The sequence below is a fragment of the Eschrichtius robustus genome, chromosome 21 (genome assembly GCF_028021215.1).
Source record: "Eschrichtius robustus isolate mEscRob2 chromosome 21, mEscRob2.pri, whole genome shotgun sequence".
Taxonomy (NCBI): Eukaryota; Metazoa; Chordata; class Mammalia; order Artiodactyla; family Eschrichtiidae; genus Eschrichtius; species Eschrichtius robustus.
In genome coordinates, this window is record NC_090844.1 from 9321093 (window position 1) to 9341034 (window position 19942).

At 40.1% G+C, this 19942-nt stretch overlaps 1 protein-coding gene across 1 annotated transcript in view; it reads left to right on the plus strand.

The window, feature by feature from the left end:
• Nucleotides 1-19942, plus strand: part of CSMD1 (CUB and Sushi multiple domains 1) — a 1889718-nt gene that overhangs the window by 1269163 nt on the left and 600613 nt on the right. Inside the window, exon 8 of the mRNA XM_068531988.1 lies at nucleotides 10429-10506. Within this exon, the coding sequence (XP_068388089.1) occupies nucleotides 10429-10506 (78 nt within the window). The remainder of the gene's footprint in view (nucleotides 1-10428; nucleotides 10507-19942) is intronic.

Here is a 19942-nt window from a genome sequence, read left to right on the forward strand (position 1 = left end):
GTGAAGAGTTTCGTGTGAGTGGTAAAGGAGACTCAGAGGAAGGCAGGAGCGCGGGGAAGAACTGGCAGCAATATGTATTTAATGCATAGTGTTCGTCCAGTCCGAGGACCAGAGTGTGTCCTGTGTGAATGGTCTTCAACCTTCCCTAACAGTCCTGCCCAGAAGCTCGCTTTTCACTATGCACGGAGCGTCTTGTGCATCCATAGTGATACTCCTGCAAGTCATCCTTATATTTCAGAAGAAAACGCTGGAGTTAATTCTCTCAAAGTCTGCCTTGTCATAAGCCATAGAGGGAAGATTGGAACTCTGCTCTGAATTAAATACTGACTTTCCTTTATTCTGCATTATCTGCCTAGAATAAGAATGAGAATATAGAATATCAGAAGCCTTAAAATTCAAGCCCTTTACTTAATCGATGAGACAAAAAGCAAGGCTGTGGCTCAAGATTTCGGGAAATTTCAGAAGTGAGACTGGAGCTCAGACCTCCGGGCTTCCTGGACAGACCTCCCCCCGACCAACCCCCGCTGAACCTGACCTTGTTATGAAACAGTTGCCCAGGCTGCAAGGTGAATGGATTCTGGTAGCCTGACTGGGAAAACTGGGAAACTTCAGGAGGAAATCTTTTCACACATAAAATACAGACGAGAAGAGTGTGTTAAGGGAAAAAGACAGTCTTTATTGGAATGTGTGGATTATCTGAGATGATTGTTTACAAGCCTCTAATACTTCCTGTACCTCAATACAGGGGAGATGGTGAAGGGGAAAAGTTGTTTTGGAGGCACCTCACCCCTTTGTTCCCCTTCTCCCTTTCCCCCAAATTTCTCCAGTTGGTGCCCCCCTTCTCCCCTCTCTTGTCTCTTGGTGCCCTCCACCCCCTATTTTGGAGGAAAGTGCCTGAAAGAAAGTGTGTGGAGTAACCCAATGAATCACTACAAAGCTAAGTAAGAAATCTTTTAATCCCAACGCGTCCCCCGTTAAATCCTGAATGTTCTTATCTCTGACAACTTAAATCACAGGGAAACATTGTTTCACTGGAGTCCATGATTTTTTAAGCACATGGGGACAAATAAAGTTAATTGCCTTCCTTCCAATAAAGCCTGTTACTGTAATTACCCATTAAATTAGCAAAGAATGCAATAGCCAAGGGTGTGCCGGTGTCCCACACTAACCCTTCAGACTACTCAGACATGAGTATCCATGCGTTAATCATAACTCCACGCATGAAAGCTTTTTCCTTCAATTCGATAGTGCTGTTAAGTGACATCAGACGAAAACATTCTGATAGCCAGGAACAGGGAGTTATCAACAACAAAACTGTTAATACTGTGAAGCATAATAAATACATATCCGTGACATTTCAGATGCAAAAGATCCCTTTTAACCCCAAGCTTGAAAAGAGGACGGTTTTCTCAAACGAAGAACGGACACTGGCTGATTTAAGAATCAAAAGGAAATTTGATAATCTACTTACTAAAACTCGGTTGTCAGTTTTTCTCAAGGGTCCACGTTCCAGGACATCCGATAACCTCATGAAAAATGTAGGAATTCCTGAGCGAGGCTAAGCCTACAAGGGAGCTGCTGGAAGAGTAACCTAGCAAAGACAAGACAACAATTATTTCTAGATTTAAAAAAAGTTTTTTTGCAGTAACAATTAAACCTCATAAAATAATGTACAGCAGCGCTCCCCACCCCTGGCCCTCGGTTTCACTTTCCCAGGTTTCAGTTACCGGAGGGCAACCTCGGTCCCAAAACACTAAGCGGAAAAATGCCAGGAGTCAACAGTACAGAAGTTGTAAATTTCACGCTGGTCGGAGTCGCGCGTGAGGAAATCTCGCGAGGTCAGCTGCGTGAGGAAATCTCGCGAGGTCAGCTGGTTCGCGCTGTGAACGAGACTCGTCTTGTAGTGCCGCTGGTCCAACCGTCAGTAGCTTAGCTGCCACTCGTTTGTCAGACGGGCTGCCGCGGTACCGCGTGACCCTCGTTTTACTGAAGAATGGCCCCAAAGCCCAGGAGGAGTGACGCTGGCCGCTGGAGTGTGCCCAAGGGAAGCCGGGAGGCGCTTCCTTTCAGGGAAAGTTCTCGAATGAGAAGAAAAAGACTCGCCTGCTGAGGTGGCTAGGAGCTCGGGTAAGAGCCTTTTGCCGGGGACACTGTGACGGAGGAAAAAGAAGCGCGCGTTGGTTTTGCTCTCACAGCTCCAAGTGCCGAAGTTACGCCACAGCGCGTGACCGGTGCGTAGTCGCGAAGGGCAAGGCATTGAATCCGTCGAGTCAGCTAGTGTGAGGGCGAGAGAGGCCGCAGGCGCACGACTGTTAGCGCGACCGGTGGTTCTCGTTGTTCTCGCGTGTGTGATGCGTTTTTGGCGCTCGTCTCTGACTCGGCCCGATTTAGGGTTTAACCTTGGTGTCGGGCGCGTGCGCAGGAGAAAACGTGGACCTTCTGGGTCCGCTCCCCTCTGCGGCTTCGGGGAGCCCCTGGGGGCCTCGGAACAGCCGTGTCCCCGCTGCATAAGGAGGGGCGGCTCTGTAGACCACGAGACAATACGTTATAGGAGAGTTTATCTCACAGAACGAGGGAATAAGCACCTTACTTGTTTGAAATGCGGATAAAAGTGAGGTGGCATTTTTCAGTTATCAAATTGGTAACTGTTTTCTTTTACATGCTGTATAAAATTGATAGCCAACAAGGACCTACTTACTGTACAGCGCAGGGAACTCTACTCAGTATTTTGTAATAACCTGTAAGGGAAAAAAATCTGGAAAAGAACATGTATACGTCTTACATTCTCTCTCTCTCTCTCTCTCTCTGAATCTCTTTGCTGTACAAAGAAACTAACAACACTGTAAGTCAGCTATACTTCAAAAAATTTTTTTTGATTAAAAACATAAAACAACGTTGGCAAAGGCGATACAGTCAAGATATTATATTCAGCTGGTGAGGAGAATGGGTACAGTTTCCTAAAAATCAGTTTAGCACTATGTGTTAAGACCTTGAGCAAAGAATCCTAACTCTGGCCCTTTTTTTTCCATGAAACTGATCAGAGTTTAATGATGTGTTGGAAGCTGTTTGGTATCATATACAACTGCAGGAAGTAAGAAAAAGGCTAATATCTAAGAGTAAAGGAATTAAATATATTGTGACCAATCCATTAAAAGTGTTTTTCAAAAGTATTCAGTGACCTCAATATCTGATTAAAAATTGGGAATTCCCTGGTGGTCCAGTGGTTAGGACGTGGCACTTTCACTGCTGGGGCCTGGGTTCAATCCCTGGTTGGGGACTAAGATCCCTCAAGCCTCGGGGGGGAAAAAGATATATATATATATATATATATATATATGCATACACACACTATCTAATGAGAAATATGTAATAAGCAAAAATGCTCAAAACAGTCATAAAAGAAGAATAAAAATACATTACAGTCTTATTTTTATTCTGTAAATATCATATATGTGTCTTTACCGAAATGTCCTATTAACTTATATGTGCAATATACATAGGATTGGAAGTAAATACATAAAAGATGATGATAGCAGCAGTCATCTCTAGGTGATGGGTTTATTCAGTCAGTTATTTTTGGTTTTTTCTTGATAATTTTTAGGTTTTCCCAAGTTTTCTACAATGTCCATATACTACTACAATCATAATAAAAGAATTCAATAGAAAAGGAAAACACACTCAATGGTATGTGACTCAGTACATAGTTTTTGTTGTAACAGGATGAATATTAATAAATATTTAACCCATGTTTAAGCAGCTAACATACACGTTCATTCAACGATTTGTTAGATAATGGTTTGAAGTGTCAATTAAATTCTGATTTAAAAAAATGTGGTATGATAAGACATGTTTACTAATATATAGTTACACAAGTATTGTATAATGCAATAACAAACTGTTTACAACAAGAAAATTTTAAAACAAGTGGTATCATTTATAAAGGAGACAGCATCTCCTCCTCGTAAGGCGATCAGGTTCTAGAATCAGACCCCCAGCTCCAGGACAGCTCTTCCACCTTAAGCCCTGTAACCTAGGATAAATTATTTAACCTCTTTGTAACTCATTTTTTTCTCCATAATAAACACCATAAATCTTATAACTTTGCGGTGGAATTAAACAGGATGTATATAAAGCACCTTGCAGAGTGTCAAGTACATAGTAATTTTAAAAATTACTACTCATTAATAATATTGTAATATTAATGATATTTTATTAGATGATTATAATACTTCTATTGGATCTTGGTCAAGGGAGTACATGGAAAGTTTAAAAATATGGCAATAAATACCAAAGCATCACAGGACGACGCTCAGACTTATGAACAAGGAGTGACCATTGAATCAGAGGAGAACCGGAGCGTGTGGGGTCTGGACATGGGGGGAGGGGACCTCACATCACAGACAAAGGGAACTGGAGGACTGACCACAAGATCTAGCAACGGAGGTGACAGCTCACCTTGATAGGGCTGTTTTCAGGTTCAGGAGAGAATGGGAAGAGATCAAAGAAAATGATTCACTGGAGGAATTTCCTCTCACTGCTCCCAGGAGAGGAGAGAAAAGGGCCAGGCAGCTCTGGGGAGTATGGGCAGGAAAGAGTTCTGTCTGTTTGTTCGCTGCTTGCATGCTTGCCTTTTTGCTTGTTTTGTCTCGGTTCTTAAAGATGGGAAGTGAAACATGTTTGTATAATAATGGGATTGATCAAGCAGAAAAGAAAGAATGATTGTGAGGAAGGAGGAAAATGATGGCATCATGTTATTGAGGTGATGAGCCCCAGTGCAGAGGTGGAGGCTCTGGTTTTAGATGGGAATGGCTCAGTCATCCACGATAACAACCATATAAGGTCATATGATTAAACTGATTTTTATCAGCATCAACATGAACTATGCATTTATATAATTAACAGAGAATAGGAAAGTGGGTCCATACTGAAATATTTAGTGATTCTTAGGGATTCTTAGAGATACTTTGATACAGTTTAAAAAAATCTTTAAATATGTGTTAAAAATATAAAGTGATATGAATTTTGATGACTCTTCGTCAATATAAAACACATAAAATCTAATGAAGAAATGTTAAACGATTTAAGTAAGGGTTGCTATAATTGGATCTATTAATGAAGCAAATTAATATTTTGAAAGCATTTCTAAAATATTATGGTGTAAATGCTTAGAAAAAAAAGTAAGCCTTACAGTAAGTGAAAGAATGCAAACCACTGGGATTCCTCAAAATATATTATTTACAAATCATTTATTTTTCTCTTCAAAATGAAAAAGATTAACAAAAATCTCTGAGATAATCCAGAAGTTTAGATTTTTTTTCCCCAATAATAAAGGAAAACAAAATATTTTCCAAACAACACATGAACCAAAAATATTTTTCTGAAATATTTTGTTTTCCTAATTCAAGAATAAGGTAACATAAATAATGGAATTTGAATTATCATATCTGCTAAGATGACAATATAAAAGGACAGTGTATTAATAAATACAAAAGATTAATAGCTTACGGACTATAATTGCTTACCAAATTTAATAGAAAGCTATTGATTAAATAATTATAAGACAAATTAAGTTAGATAACAAGAACATTTCTAACAATAAGAAAGCTCAATAGATTAATTTATGTATGTTATATACATAAATATTTTACACATTATTTTATATATAATAAATGTAAAATATTTATACAACAGTAATATATGTAATATGTAAAATATTTAATATATAACATATATTAAATATATAGTGTGTAATATGTAAAAATACATAACATATAAATGAAATATAAAATAAATGTGAAAGTATATATATGTGTGTGTGTGCACGCACCTGTATAGTAAGCTCTCTCAACTCAAAGGATTTCCAAGGATTTCACTATTATTGCTATCAATAATTGTGAACGTTCTTTTCACGTGCCACTTGAAGGGAATTTTTTAGCCTGGAGAAGTATTAATAAAATCACGATAATCCTCTGAGTTAATAATAAGTCCAAAAAAAGGGCTTATCTTTTAAATTCCAAACCCTGATTTCTTCAGTTTGTCAGTAGTTGGTGTATATATTTGAAACAATTTCCTCTGTGGTTTGTGAGGTTTCTCAATGGTGTCCGTCCCTGTATTTAGTAAATTAAGTTTGTTTGAAACAATTTTGCATTTTATTTGTTTATTTGGAATTTTCTGAGCTCCTCATTATGGGTAAACTATGGTGTTAGACATTGAATTCTATCATCTGGTACAGGAATTTCCAAGGACACCAGAGGCAGATGGTAGGATTGGGTTTCCTGAGAGAAGTCTGATGTGTGTGGAAGATCACAGTGAACTCTGACTTCTTGCCTCTGGGGCCGGGGGAGGGAGCTGGGAGGGTCCAAGGAGCAGGCTGAGCTTAATTAGGGGTCAGTCATGGACATTCTCCCTGGAAAGGACAGAAAGTAGCTGTATGTAGCTGAGTGAAGCTAACATCCACCAGGGAACTTTTTTTTTTTGTTTTCTTCAGTACGATGGTGTTGTACTGCTGTAGATTCTCCCCTCCTCTGAGTTCTAACGTGTTTCAAGTTAACACATCCTCTTTCTGGACAGCCCTGGTTCTTGGCAATGTTGTGAAGAAAAGGAAGGGACCCTCCTCAAAGGGTCTTTCCCCTCATCACCTCCCTGAAGCCCCTCCTGTCCTCCATCCAGAGTCCTCCTCCTCCCCCCCCCCCCCCCCGCCTCAGGGCTGGGCAGAGAGATTTCCATGTTCAAGGAAAGATGCAGCAGATGAGGGATGGGTGTGGGGGGGTAGAAATAGTACCAGCTTGCCATTTTGTTGGTGCAATGGTTATAAAATGGCTCCATAGCAAAGATCAATACCTCTGTCTAATCATATCTGACCCTGAGTCTTCCTCTTAGTCCACTGGTGAACATCCGGCATCTGTCACTGTCTGGGTCCTCCCATTTTCTACACCATGCTGCAGCACCCCACCACACACACACCTCATTCCATAGCATCCCAAGACGTCCTCTCAGGTAGGATGCTCCCCATCACAGGAGTGCTCCTTGGTCCTCTTCTCCTGGACATCCATCGAGAGGCCATCCCTCAGCTTGACCACAGGCCCCATCAGAGATGGCCCCTGCCTCACCCTCAGTACCTTGTGACCAGTTTCCAAACATCAGATGCCCTGCGTCCATGGCTTACCTGTAGCTGTCATGCATCTCAGCACTGGTGAAAGCCGCCATCTCCCCACCTGGTCCTGAACCTGCTCAAATGCCAGCCCCTCCCCTTGCTTCTGAAGCAACTTCCTATAATTCCCTCCTTTGGGGAGGTTTTCTTCAATGCCTCCTTTGACAAGGAAAGGAATTGTCAACACCAACGTGAGGAAATTGCTTCTCTCCTTGAATTCAAAAGCTTGGGTTTTGGGAGGAAGGTGGGAAATGGGAGAGAATCAGCTTTTATTTTGTCAGTGCAGAGAGAAAAGAAATAGCAGAGTCAATAGACTGTCCTGGCAGTTTAACCCTGGTGATGCTGCAATGATTTGAATTCCAGGCACAGAGCTCTTCGGCGTTTTCAGCTTCTTTCCAGGTGTCGGGATCCTACAGTCTCTATCTCCATGCCTTCCATTGTCAAGTGGGCAGAATACAATGAAGGGTGTTGGGTTCTGAGTGGGAAGATTTGAATCCAAATCCCACATCTTACTCCCTATGTCCTCTCAACAAATCTGTGAACCTTGATTTCCTAATGTGAGTAAGGATCTTCATAATACCTACTTCAGTGGGTTGTGGAAAGAGTTAAATACCATGGTGTGTTTGAAGATGCTTCCTTAAATATAAGGTAGTGTACAAATGTCAGATAAGGTAGTGTACAGAGGCCAGATGGGAAGTGGGATGAGGGCCTTGAGAGGTAGAGCCACAGACACGTGGTACCCAGAGGGTCAGAAAATTCAGTGACCAGGGGAAGGGACGGGGAGAGGGAACAAATGTCCAGTAACACCAGCGATGGAAGGACAATCTCTCCTCTGGGGAAGCCATGTGAATGCAAGTGATCCAAAAATAGCAACAAACACTGTCGTGTACAGAGCCCACAACGTCCAGGGTCTGTTCCTAAATATGGTGCATTCATTATAGTGCAGGGAACACATATCTGTTCCCCTGCATTTGATATCAGCATGCCCATTGTATTAGTCAGGGCTGTTTAGAGAACCAGAACCAATAGGATGATATATATCATACCATCCTATATAAGAAATATAAGAAGTTGTCTCTCACAATTATGGAGGTTGAGAAGTCCCAAGATTTCAGGGTGGGTCAGTAAGCTGGAGACCAAGAGAGCTAATGGTGTGGTCCTAGTTCAAAGGCTGGCAGGACCAAGACCCAGGAAAAGCCAACGTTTCAGTTTGAATCTGAAGGCAGGAAAAAAAAATTAATATCCCACTATGAAGGCAGTCAGACAAAGATAAATACTGGATGATTTTACTTTTATGTGAATCTAAAAAACAAAACAAACGAACAAATGTAGTGAAACAGAAACATTGTCAAAGACACAGAGAACAAACTGGTGGTCGCCAAAGAAGAGGGCTTGAGGGAGAGAAATAGGTGAGGGAGATTAGGAGGCACAAACTTCCAATTACAAAATAAGTGAGTGACAGGGAGGAAATGTACAGTATGGAGAATATAGTTCAGTAATTATGTAGCATCTTTGTACGGTGACAGATGGTAACTAGACTTATTGTGCTGACCATTTTGAAATGTACAGAAATATCAAATCACTGTGTTGTACACCAGGAACTGACATAGTGTTTTAGGTCAGTTATACTTCAAAAAACAAGCAAAGAAAAACAAACTTATAGGAAAAGAGATGAGATTTGCATTTATCAGAGGCGAGGGGTGGAGGGAGGGGGAATTAGTTGAAGGCAGTCAAAAGGTACAAATTTACAGTTATAAAATAAGTGCTAGGGATGTAATGTATAACTTGATAAATATAATTAACACTGCTATATGTTATATATGAAAGTTAAGAAAATAAATCCTAAGAGTTCTCATCACAAGAAAGAAATTTTGTTCTTTTTCTTTTATTTTGTATCAATATGAGATGATGGATGTTTACTAAACATATTGTGGTAATTATTTCATTATACATGTAAGTCAAATCATTGTGCCGTACACCTTGAACTTACGCAGTGCTGTATGTGCATTATATCTCAATAAAATTGGAAGGAAAAAAAGCAATAATATTGAAAAAAAATTATAACCCAGTGTGAAGGCAGTCAGGCCTGAAGAATTCTCTTCTGCCCAGGAAAGTGTCAGCTTTGTGTTCTATTCTGGTCTTCAGCTGATTAGATAAGGCCCACCCCCATGGAGGGAGGGCAATCTGCTCTACTCAGTCTGTGGATTTAAAACTTAATCTCATCCAAAAACCACCTTCACAGAAGCACCCAGGAAAACATTTGACAAGATATCTAGGCACTTTGGACCCCAGTCAAGTAGACATAAAAAGTAACCATCACACTCCTTTTGCAGATAAATTAACAGGCTCTGAGTTAAGTAACTTGCACAGGCCACATAGCTACCAAGTTGTGAGCAAAGATTTGAGCCCAGGTCTTCACACTACTCTAGGTCCATATATGTAAATCATATGTAAATATGCAAATCAGAAATCTTTAAATTAAAATATTTAATTTTAATAAAGATATGATAATTTTAATATTCAAAACAGAAAATTTTAAATTAAAATATTATTATCTATTTTCTTCCCACAAATGACTTCCCACTTTTTTTCCCCAGAAATGACCACAAAAGTGGAACTTCTTAAAATATTTAATGCAGAACCTAGTAAAGTCAAGAAACTTAAAGCCTGAGAACTATGACTTTAGAAACCAATGTCATACATTTTTTATATTGCTTGTAGGTTACGAGGGTCTGTAAGTACTGGTGTTCTTAGCATTTAATCACCCACACTTAGAACATTTCCTCCTACTAGCTTCCCATTGATGGATATTTGTTAAACTTTGAGTGATTAAATGACTAGATGAGTGAATGAATGAATAAATTTCATTTTTCTTCAAAATTTTTCATGTATGTAGCAAATTTAGAAAACTCTAGTCACTGCATGTAAGTTGAGAGAGCAGTCTGCTGGGTCATTTGGCGAAATGATAATGATTTGTAGAATTTGCCATCGCTGGTAGTAAGCAGCTTTGGGTGTACATGGTAATCTTACTACATACTATTTTTAGCTTCTGACACTGCTATCATAAGATATGATCTTGCTGGTTGATAGACTTGCATTAATTATTCACAGGCTCTTGTACTTCATTTGCTTTGCATCATTCACCCCTTAGAATACGTCTCATATTCCAGGGGTTGGTAAGAAAGCAGTTATGACTGGAAATGCTGTGAAGATAGAACGCAATTTTATGATATCTCTCTGAGTCGTACCTAATAATGGTTTTATTTTGTTTCTTCCAGTGAAAAAGGCGATTGAATTGAAGTCAAGAGGAGTCAAGATGCTTCCCAGCAAGGACAGTAGCCATAAAAACTCCGTCTGTAAGTCCTCTTTCTTTCTGTATGAGGATTGATATGTCCATTAGAGGGAGCGGTTCCGGAGAGGTAATTCTATAAACTGCCTTTCCCACTTCATCTCGTTCTGCTTTCCTACCTTCAAAGTGTTTGCTGGGAGAGAGAATCTACACTGGGTATTCATTTTATCTCCTAAATGCATCTCAAACCCGTCTTTGCTCTCTACCCTCGTCAGTCACTGAGATTGGACCTTCCAGATTTCTCTGTTAAACAGCTGTTCCACTCTCAGGTGTTTTGATCCCAGTTTCTCTTTCCATTCTAGTATATACCACACATACCAGATTGATTTTCGGGGCACAGGAGTCTTGTCTTGTCACTCTCCTTCCTTAACACCCTTCACCATAATTTAGCCAAAAGGACCAATAGACTGTGTCATGTGTGCCTTTGCTAGAAGTGTCCTCGCCGCCTTCCTTGCATGCAGAAGCCCAGGTGGTCTTAGAGCCTCACCATTGGAACCCTTTCCTGACTTCTCCAGGCACAGTTAGCTGTTTCCTCCTATTCCCCGAGTCCTGTGTTCTTAACCTCTGCATTTTGTCACAGTTTCACTATGGGTTTGCCTGTCCTGCTCACTGCAGATTAGAAGGCTCCATTGAGATTCTCAACTGGGTTTATTTCCAGGGTGGTTCTTTCCCCTGCATCATGTTCTTTTTAAAATTTTCAGCCTCTTGGGGTACCTTTTCTATTCATTCCTGGTGACCTCTTCTTGTGGTGTTCCCGCTGACCTGCTCTGACCTCTTCTTGTGGTGTTCCCGCTGACCTGCTCTCTTGGTGAAGAATCCCAGTGGTTGGGATCTATGTATTTTATTTGGTTTGCCACTACTAGCAGTTGGTACAGGCAGGACGCTTGAGGTCATTTGGAGCACCCTCAGTTCAACCAACTCTACTTTTATCTGCGTGATATATTGGGCTTGTGTGTGAGGTTTTATCCATGACAAATATCACATTAAAACTAAAAAGCAAATACAAACAACAATAATAATCATTTAAAAATCACATTGTAGATTGACCTACCTCTGCTTTTTTAATATCCCTGTCTTATGGCTTCCTAGTGATTGCCTGTGTAACGATAGTCCATCGACTCTGTGTAATGGCCCTGTCCTCTGGCACTTGGGGAGGACAGAGAGGTAAACCCAGACCCCTAGGATGTAGGCTTCAGACACAGGTGTGTCTTAGACATTTTGAGATAATATAGACTGGGTGATTTAAATTTATTTCTCATAGTTCAGGAGGCTGGGAAGTCCAAGATCAAGGTGCTGGTCGACTCAGTGTCTGATGAGGACTCACTTCCTAACACAGACAGCAGTCTGTCTTCTCATTGTGTCTTCATAAGGTGGAGAGAGGGAGAGATCACCTTTTCGGTATCTTATAAGGGCACTCATCCCATTCATGAGGTCTCTACCCTCATGACCTATCACCTCCCAAAGGACCCACCTCCACATACCATCACCTTGGAGGTCCGGGCTTCAAGATATGAATTTTGGGGACACACACAGTCTATTCAAGGGGGATGCTCTAGTCTCTGACTGCAATTCAGGCCCTTAGGTCTCACACATATACACAAATCAACCTGTAAATGCACTTCCTGTTTTCATTGTACTTCTTGTTGGATAATCATGGGCAGTATTGTTCAAATTAAACTGGACTTATAAATAGTGAAGGACAAAACTACTGGAGGACAGAAAGAAAGGAGGTCATTCTTTTAAAATAAAGTTTTAATATTTTGTTCTCGTTAGTTTGGAATGTTCAATAGAGTGGGGGATGTGGTATGTATAGTTATTTTGAAATTTATATTTTATGGATAAAAACCTTGCAGAAATGATCCACAGTAACATAGGTGAACCCTTACCTCAAATCAATATAAGGTCTGATAGCAGTCAAGTAGACATCAAATTTATCTGCTAGTGTAACATTCAGGCAGAAGTTTTTTTTATAAAAAGAATATGTGTGGGTCCTTATCTGAACACAAATTGACAAATGAGTCATAACTCATTGGTGTTAGAAAGTGTTCTGTCCTTTCTCCCAACAGTATTAAACTATTTTTTTGTTAGACTTGAAAATTAATCATTAGAGGAAATGAGGAATGCCTTCTAAGATCAGCAGTGTAATAAATGGTAAAATGTTATTTGTGCAGAAGATGTGGCTGAGGAAACTAAATTAAGTGCTTCATGGAGAAAAGGACATAGGCTTTGAAGCTAGAGAGACAAGGATTCAATAGTTGTAAAAGTATGTATCGTATTCAAGTCCAAGTTTCATCATTTATAAAAGTAAAATGGTAATGATTCTTTTTGAGTAGATGAAGCAAGGTATTTGTAAATTGCTTGTTCCAGTATACAGCATATAGTGGGCATTCCACCAGCCATACCCGTTACGAACTTTCCATACACAAACAGGAGACGTAAAGACTGTATTCACAGTAGGTCAACCAAGGATCTAAACAGCCGGGATCTTACTTGCTGGAGGAGGAGGTAAGATCCAGAGCATTGACTTGTTTTCTAAGATCTTAGGAAATAGTTTGGTTCCTCATAGGAGGTGAGCCCAGAACACAGGCCCCTGAAGCCTCACCCAGGACACAGCCTTCACCTAGGAAGTGGTGAACCCCTTACCGTTTTGATGGGGTGTGAGAGGGAACATGAACGTGATGCATATATTTTATACATGTGGTGACACTTGCTGCGGATGTGTCAGTTACTGACACTATTATTAAATCATTTATACACAGATTAGCTAATTTATTTACATTCAGTATTTATATTAAATGTGGTGCCTTTGGTATTGGCCTCGTTATTTTTCACGCCATTCAATAAACTGTAGTTTCTGTATTTCTGGTTTACCCTGAGAGCTGGGTTTCTCTTGGAGACCACAGCCTCTGCTGTTCTCGAGGTTAAATTCAAGCATACAGGCCTCTCTGGCACAGGGTGCGTAACTGCCCTGAGCCTCAGTTCCTCCACCTGAGGGTTTGGAAAAGGATATAACAAAATACTCAAAAAATGCCTAGTGTAGGGTCTGACAGCCTCTGTTAGCTATCATCCCACCTCACTTGTGTGGATCTCTATTTTGGTAGTTTTCATTGTATATAGACGTTTTTAATTTATGAGTCTTCTTCTTGAGATGCCTCACAGAGTAAGAAATTTGACAGCAAAGGCTGTGTAATTATCCCTTTACCCCCTAATCTAAGACTGTGTCTGCTACCAAGCACCAGTGAGGAGCTTATTTAATTACAACCTGACAGGAATGGATGACGGTAACAACTGTCCTCTTTTTTAAAAAATTTTTTATTTTATATTGGCGTATAGTTGACTAGCAATGTTGTGTTAGTTTCGGGTGTGCAACAAAGTGACTAAGTTATATATATACATGTATCTATTCTTTTTCAAATTCTTTTCCCATTTAGGTTATTACAGAGTATTGAGCAGAGTTCCCTGTGATATACAGTAGGTCCTGGTTGTTTATTTTAAATATAGTAGTGTGTATGTGTCAATCCCAAACTCTCAATCTATCCCTCCCCGTCTCTGTTTACAATAGCCAAGACATGGAGGCAACCTAAATGTCCATTGACAGGTGAATGAATAAAGAAGATGTGGTACATATATATACAATGGAATGTTACTCAGCTGTTAAAAAGAATGAAATAATGCCATTTGCAGCAGCATGGATGGGCCTGGAGATTATCATACTACGTGAAGTAAGCCAGACAGAGAAAGACAAATATCATATGATATCACTTATATGTGGAAACTAAAAAAAAAATAGCTGTCCTCTTGTGGTTGTGAGTTGTGTTCTGCCAGTAAGAAGCCCCAGCAGACGATTGGAGGGAAGCATGATTGTGAGGTCCGGGTATTTATCACTCTTGCAAAATCCCTTCAAGCTGGCTGTGCTCGAAGGTGCAGAGGCCAAAGGTCACGGGGTTGACCCTACAGTGGTCTTTCCCTCTGGCTTTCAGGGCTCATTTTCTCCCCTGTTGCTTCCAGCCCAGTGGGTGATAAGAGCTTGACTGTTACCTTGTTCCAAGTGTCTACACTACCCCTGGTGGCATCTCTAGGTGTATTCAGATACAAGCAGCCCCTTTGTAAGGAATACTGGTGTACATTACTCTCCTCGAGGGTGGCAGTTATTTCCTGTTGGGACCCTGTTTAAGATGATGGAAAGCGGTCAAGATTTTGGTGAACCACTGAGGGCAAACTCTACCCAAAGATCCAGATGGTTAAAAACAAAGCACTAGACCAGGCAAGGAGCCATGCCTTCCTGCAATTTCAGACGAAGCTTGGTTAACTCCTCCTGACAGTCCCCTGAGCATCAGGAGGGAATCTAGGAAGTGCTGGGAAAAGAGCTGGAGGCCCTGGACAGGGGGAGGGAAGGATTTCACAGACCACCAGAAGGAACTTCTAGTTTAGTGATGGAAGACTGCTAGGATCACAGCAGTTAGGTCATTCCAGTGCTGAATTGAGGGAATATGTATCGTGTGTTATAACGGGAAAGAAAGGATTTTGTGACTAGTACATTAAAAAAGTTTATACCAATATACAGTAGCTGGTACATAGATTAAAAAACAAGCTCTTCATTGTTCTATTTGAAGGATAGGTGGTGCCTGTATCACACGGTCCCGGATTCCAGCCTATTCTCAGCATGTCTCCCCATTTCCTCCCTAGATCTGCTTTGGTTTATACGTTTGGTCCACAATGAGCCGCTTGAAAGCTGAGTTCTCTGGGAAGTGCTTCTTGTCTGACACCCACACTGAATTACACACCTCCTCATCCTCTGATAGCCCAGGCTAGCCAGCACTTAGCAAGTATTTACTGATTAAATAAATGAAGGAAGGAAAAATATCCATATTGTGGAGCAAAAGCCCTACAGATTTTCTCTTTTACTCCTCTCAGTGGGATCTGATGAATCCTTTGTGAATTTTGCCCTGGAATCACTAAGTCAATCAGTTCCTCCATCCTGCCCTGATTTCATGTTACCAGTTAACCCTTAGCAATTCACTTTAGTCCTTAACATGCATCAACTTAACCACATAGGGTGGAGTGATGTGAAAGGCTGTGGAGATATTTCAACTCATCTATACAGTGAGGGTGATTTCCGACATTAATTCTTAGAATGAAATGACTTACGAGTTGGGTTTTTTCATCAGTCTCATTCATTACTGATTGATGATGTTTTCAGGAAAACCCAAAGATAATTAAGGTATTAATTCTGCATAATGCTCTAAATTTCTCATTATTTAAAGCTTTAAAGGATTGAAGCATAATTGGGCAACATGCAGCAGGAAGGGCACCTGGAATAAATTCAGTCGACACCCCCCCATCTTCCTTGCATCACTGAGTGATGGAAGGCTTCTCGTTATTCTGGGATTGGAACCTCTCGATAACATAGGATTGTTAAATTGCCATCCTTTTTAAATGGTGGTAACTGTGGATGACTTTCTTCCTCTTCTCCTTGACATTCTCCTCCACAGAATACAATGTTAGCAACCTAAGTGTGAGAGTCAGGAAGGTAGGTAATCCATTACTGCCCTTCTAACTCCAAAATATAAAAATCTGTAGGGAGAAGGGCAAGCAAAAACCTTGGTTGTTATTTTCCGCCTAGAGATTGTTCTCCCCATGTAAAATTAAAGACCAATGGCTTTACAAATTCAATATTGATTTGTTGTAACTCACTCAGATAAATTGATGGCACAGTGGTGTATTGAGCATTTGCAGTTACAACAGTTTATACCCAAGCAGGATAGGACATTGGGTTCAGAGTCATTATTTAATGTAAAGCCAAGTTAAACATTGTGGAAAAATGGAAAAGTATAATGCATTGTCTTATAAACCCTTGGGAAAAAACAACAACAGACCATTATGAAATAAATGACCCTAAGATTCTTCTACTTTTGACTATAAACCATTTATTTCATTGCCTTTTTTTCCATGGGCAATTTTTTCCTACCTTTAAAAAATACGTGAAGCAAAACAGAATGATATTTATTCAAAGTTGTCAAATAGCCCTGTTAATGACAAGCAATCGATCAAATATTGTCTTTTATAATAACAATAGTTCCATTTTTCTCTGGTTTTTCTTTTGTCTTGGACATAATTATTTGGAAGGGCACATTTTAAAACTTTTGTAGTTCCACTTTTTGGACAACAGTGCAAAATGATGCCTTAACGACTTTAAAGAGTTAAAGATGGAATCCTAATGATATAATGTTTGATTTATCTTTTTAACGTGGTGTGACTCATTAATCCACTTTCTAAAATATACCATAATAAGTGACTTTCACATCTTTGCTGGGTCATACTGTATTATCCACTTGTCACTAAAATTGCTGCGTTCATAGTCGTTGTTTTCTTATGTTTGAGATAACTTAAGAGCAAATGGAATATACTAGTATGTAATATTCTCTTTTTACTTATATTCCAGTGTGCTAAGAGGGGAAAAAAAAAGTTAATCTTATGTCTCGCATAACTTCTTCCCTTCCTGTCAGCCAAAAATGGGCTCAGCCCAGGAGAAGTCTCTCCTTTCAATCCTTTCTCCATAAACAGGGATTAGTGGAAGTTAAGGAAAAGGAAAAAAGAAACCCTTAATCTTTATTAATAGGGGCAAAATGAGAGATAAAGAAAAGGCAAGCCATCCCAATAATTTTCATCATTTGGAAAGTAGTTTCAGTGTGATCCACTCCCAGAGCGGAAAGAGGCATGTCTGATTAATGACCCAAGACTTCCCTCTAGATTTCCAGACTGTTATATCCACCTGCCCACCCAAGATTTTCATGCCCACGTGTGATAGGCATCTCTTTCCCGTCTCAGAAAAAGGCCATTGCTTTTCCTGTTAGGGACCTAGAGCCTGGCACCACCCCTGCCCCCAGACACCAGCCAGCCTGCTGCCTCCCAGCATGTGTCAAAAGCCGACCACTTCTCTTTACCTCCAAACCACCAATGTCCTTAGGTGTATTACTACATCAACCTCACCCCGTCTCCCTGTCTCTGCCTGTTTCCCTGCAGTCGAGATCTCCATACCTCATCCAGAGGGATCAGGAGGGAATATCCGTGGAATCACATCATTCTTCCACTCAAAACACTTCAGCACCATCGCATCACAGCCAAAATGAACCCACATTTCCTTACAGAGACCTACAGGACCTCCTTACCTCCCCACCCCATCCCCTCTCCTTCTGGCCCTTGTCCACTGGCTTTGGGGCTGTTTCTTAAGGATCTCAGACACACTCCCACCCCAGTCTTTTCTCCTCTGTTTCCTGTCTGAAATGGTCTCCCCACTCATCCCTCCCTCCCTTCAGATCATTTCTCAAAAATTACCTTCTCCGTAGGCTCTCACTGGTCACCCTAGCTAACTTTCACACACCTTGCCCATACATCACTTTACCCCCTCTTGTTACCTGTTCTGCTTTTCTCTGTATCACTTTTTCATAGTGTATCTTGTATATCATGCTTATTTTTGTATGTATGTGTGCATATTAGTGTGTGCATTTATATGAATGTGTGGGGGTGTGTATGGGGAACATTATGTGTAATATAGTGTACATAAGGTGTGCATTCTATATTATGTGATGTATGATGTATACAATATAAAGTATAACATAATACATATTATATGTCATATAATGTGTAAATAATCCTATATTAAGTGTGTGTGTGTGTGTGTGTATATATATATATTCTTATTGACTTCCTGTCTCTTCCACTCCCCCCACTAGAATACAGTCTCTTTGAAGGTAGATATTTTTGTCTGCCCTCTTCAGTGATATCTACCAAGGACTCAGCAGAGTCTCAGGCACACAGCAGTTGCTCAATAAACATTTGTCCATTGAACGACTGAGTTTCCTAGTTATGTGGTGGCCTGAAGAAGTGTGACAAAGTGATGTCATACTCTTCTTCAGTTAGGTCTTTGTATTTCACATCTTAATCATGCATTCACCAGTCACACACTGAGGAAAGACAAATAGCTGTCATGGAGATGTTCAAAATATGTTCCTTCCCTAGAGGAAATTACAGTCTACTGGTATTTCAAGTTATGTAAATATTTATCAGATGAGTGCTGTAATAAAGATAGCAACCCTTATTGAGCATTGAGTAAAAATAGAAATTTATTAGCTTTCGAAATAGTAGTAGATCAACCCATAAAAAAGTCAGAATCCACAGGGAAGATGTAAAGCAATATTAAATTAGGTCCTTTGCAAGCCAAGACACCGTGCTTTCTATATTACACCTCGTCAATGACTGAATTCCTTGAACCTCTAATTTATAGACATGTGCTTGGCAGTGGTTAAGAGAAAATCATGCTTATTATCAGAATTATATGTAGTATATGAACAAGGCACAAATAATTAAATAGCTGGTCGATTACAATAAAGTACTATAGTCTTAGAATCATTATGCCCACTGCATGGAAAGAAACGTTAAAACCATGAGAAATTAATCTTTTTCAAATTTCTGTCACAAGGTGACGGCATTTGGCAATAAAGTCTCATTGTCAATCTAGATTCTGTGCTCTAGTAGGTCAGAAAATATTCTACAATACACTAATTTTCCTCTCTTCCACTGCTGGATGAGTCCATTTGTTACTGAATTGATGACTAGGGCATGCTGGCTTTTAGAAAGGGCATTTGAAGAACTGCAATGAAAGCCAGCCCTGCAGTTCTCCAAGTGCTACTCCAGATTTGGTGCTTGAAGAGGGCTGTGGACATGCGGGAGATGGGATGAGGGAAGGAGAATGGAGGGAGGCTATTAAGAAACCTGAGTGACTCCATTAATAAGGCTTCTAAGACAAGCTATCCAGGGAACAGAAGTCATGCCACGTCCCTTCCCTTAATCTCATCAGCCGTCGATGATGCTTTGTGTGGTTTCCACCTCTGAAACTTTATTCCAGAAATAATTTCCAACTGGCATTTTCATCACACCATACTTTCCTAGGTAACTGGATATATTGTGGTTTCATGAATCCCCACTTGAATAATCTTCAAAAATTAACAGGATTTGCTTTACCCAGTTACCAAAAAAAAAAAAAACAACACACACATTTTGTTTCATATTAATATTGTTATAGCACTAAGGTTGTTATTAAATTGCTGGAAATGCCACCCATCATCAGGTTTTGTTTTTAGAGGACTTTATTGCTCTATTATTAATGGGTGATTTATTTGAATGGTAGTAGACTAGAGTGATTTGTAAAACTGCTGCAGGAAAAGGCGTGTCTGCTATTCTCTGTGCTGAATTTCTGGCATTAAGTGCTCTAGATCTTGCTTTAGAGCAGACTTTGACAGTGGAAAAAATATAGCCCCATTAACCTCTAACAGTTGTATCAAGGTTTAATAAAACACGAGGGATAATTGCCCCAATCTGCTTTGTTCCATCATAAAATGTAGCAATATGAAATTTTGCAATTGTTAAAGATCCTTGTTTTCTTA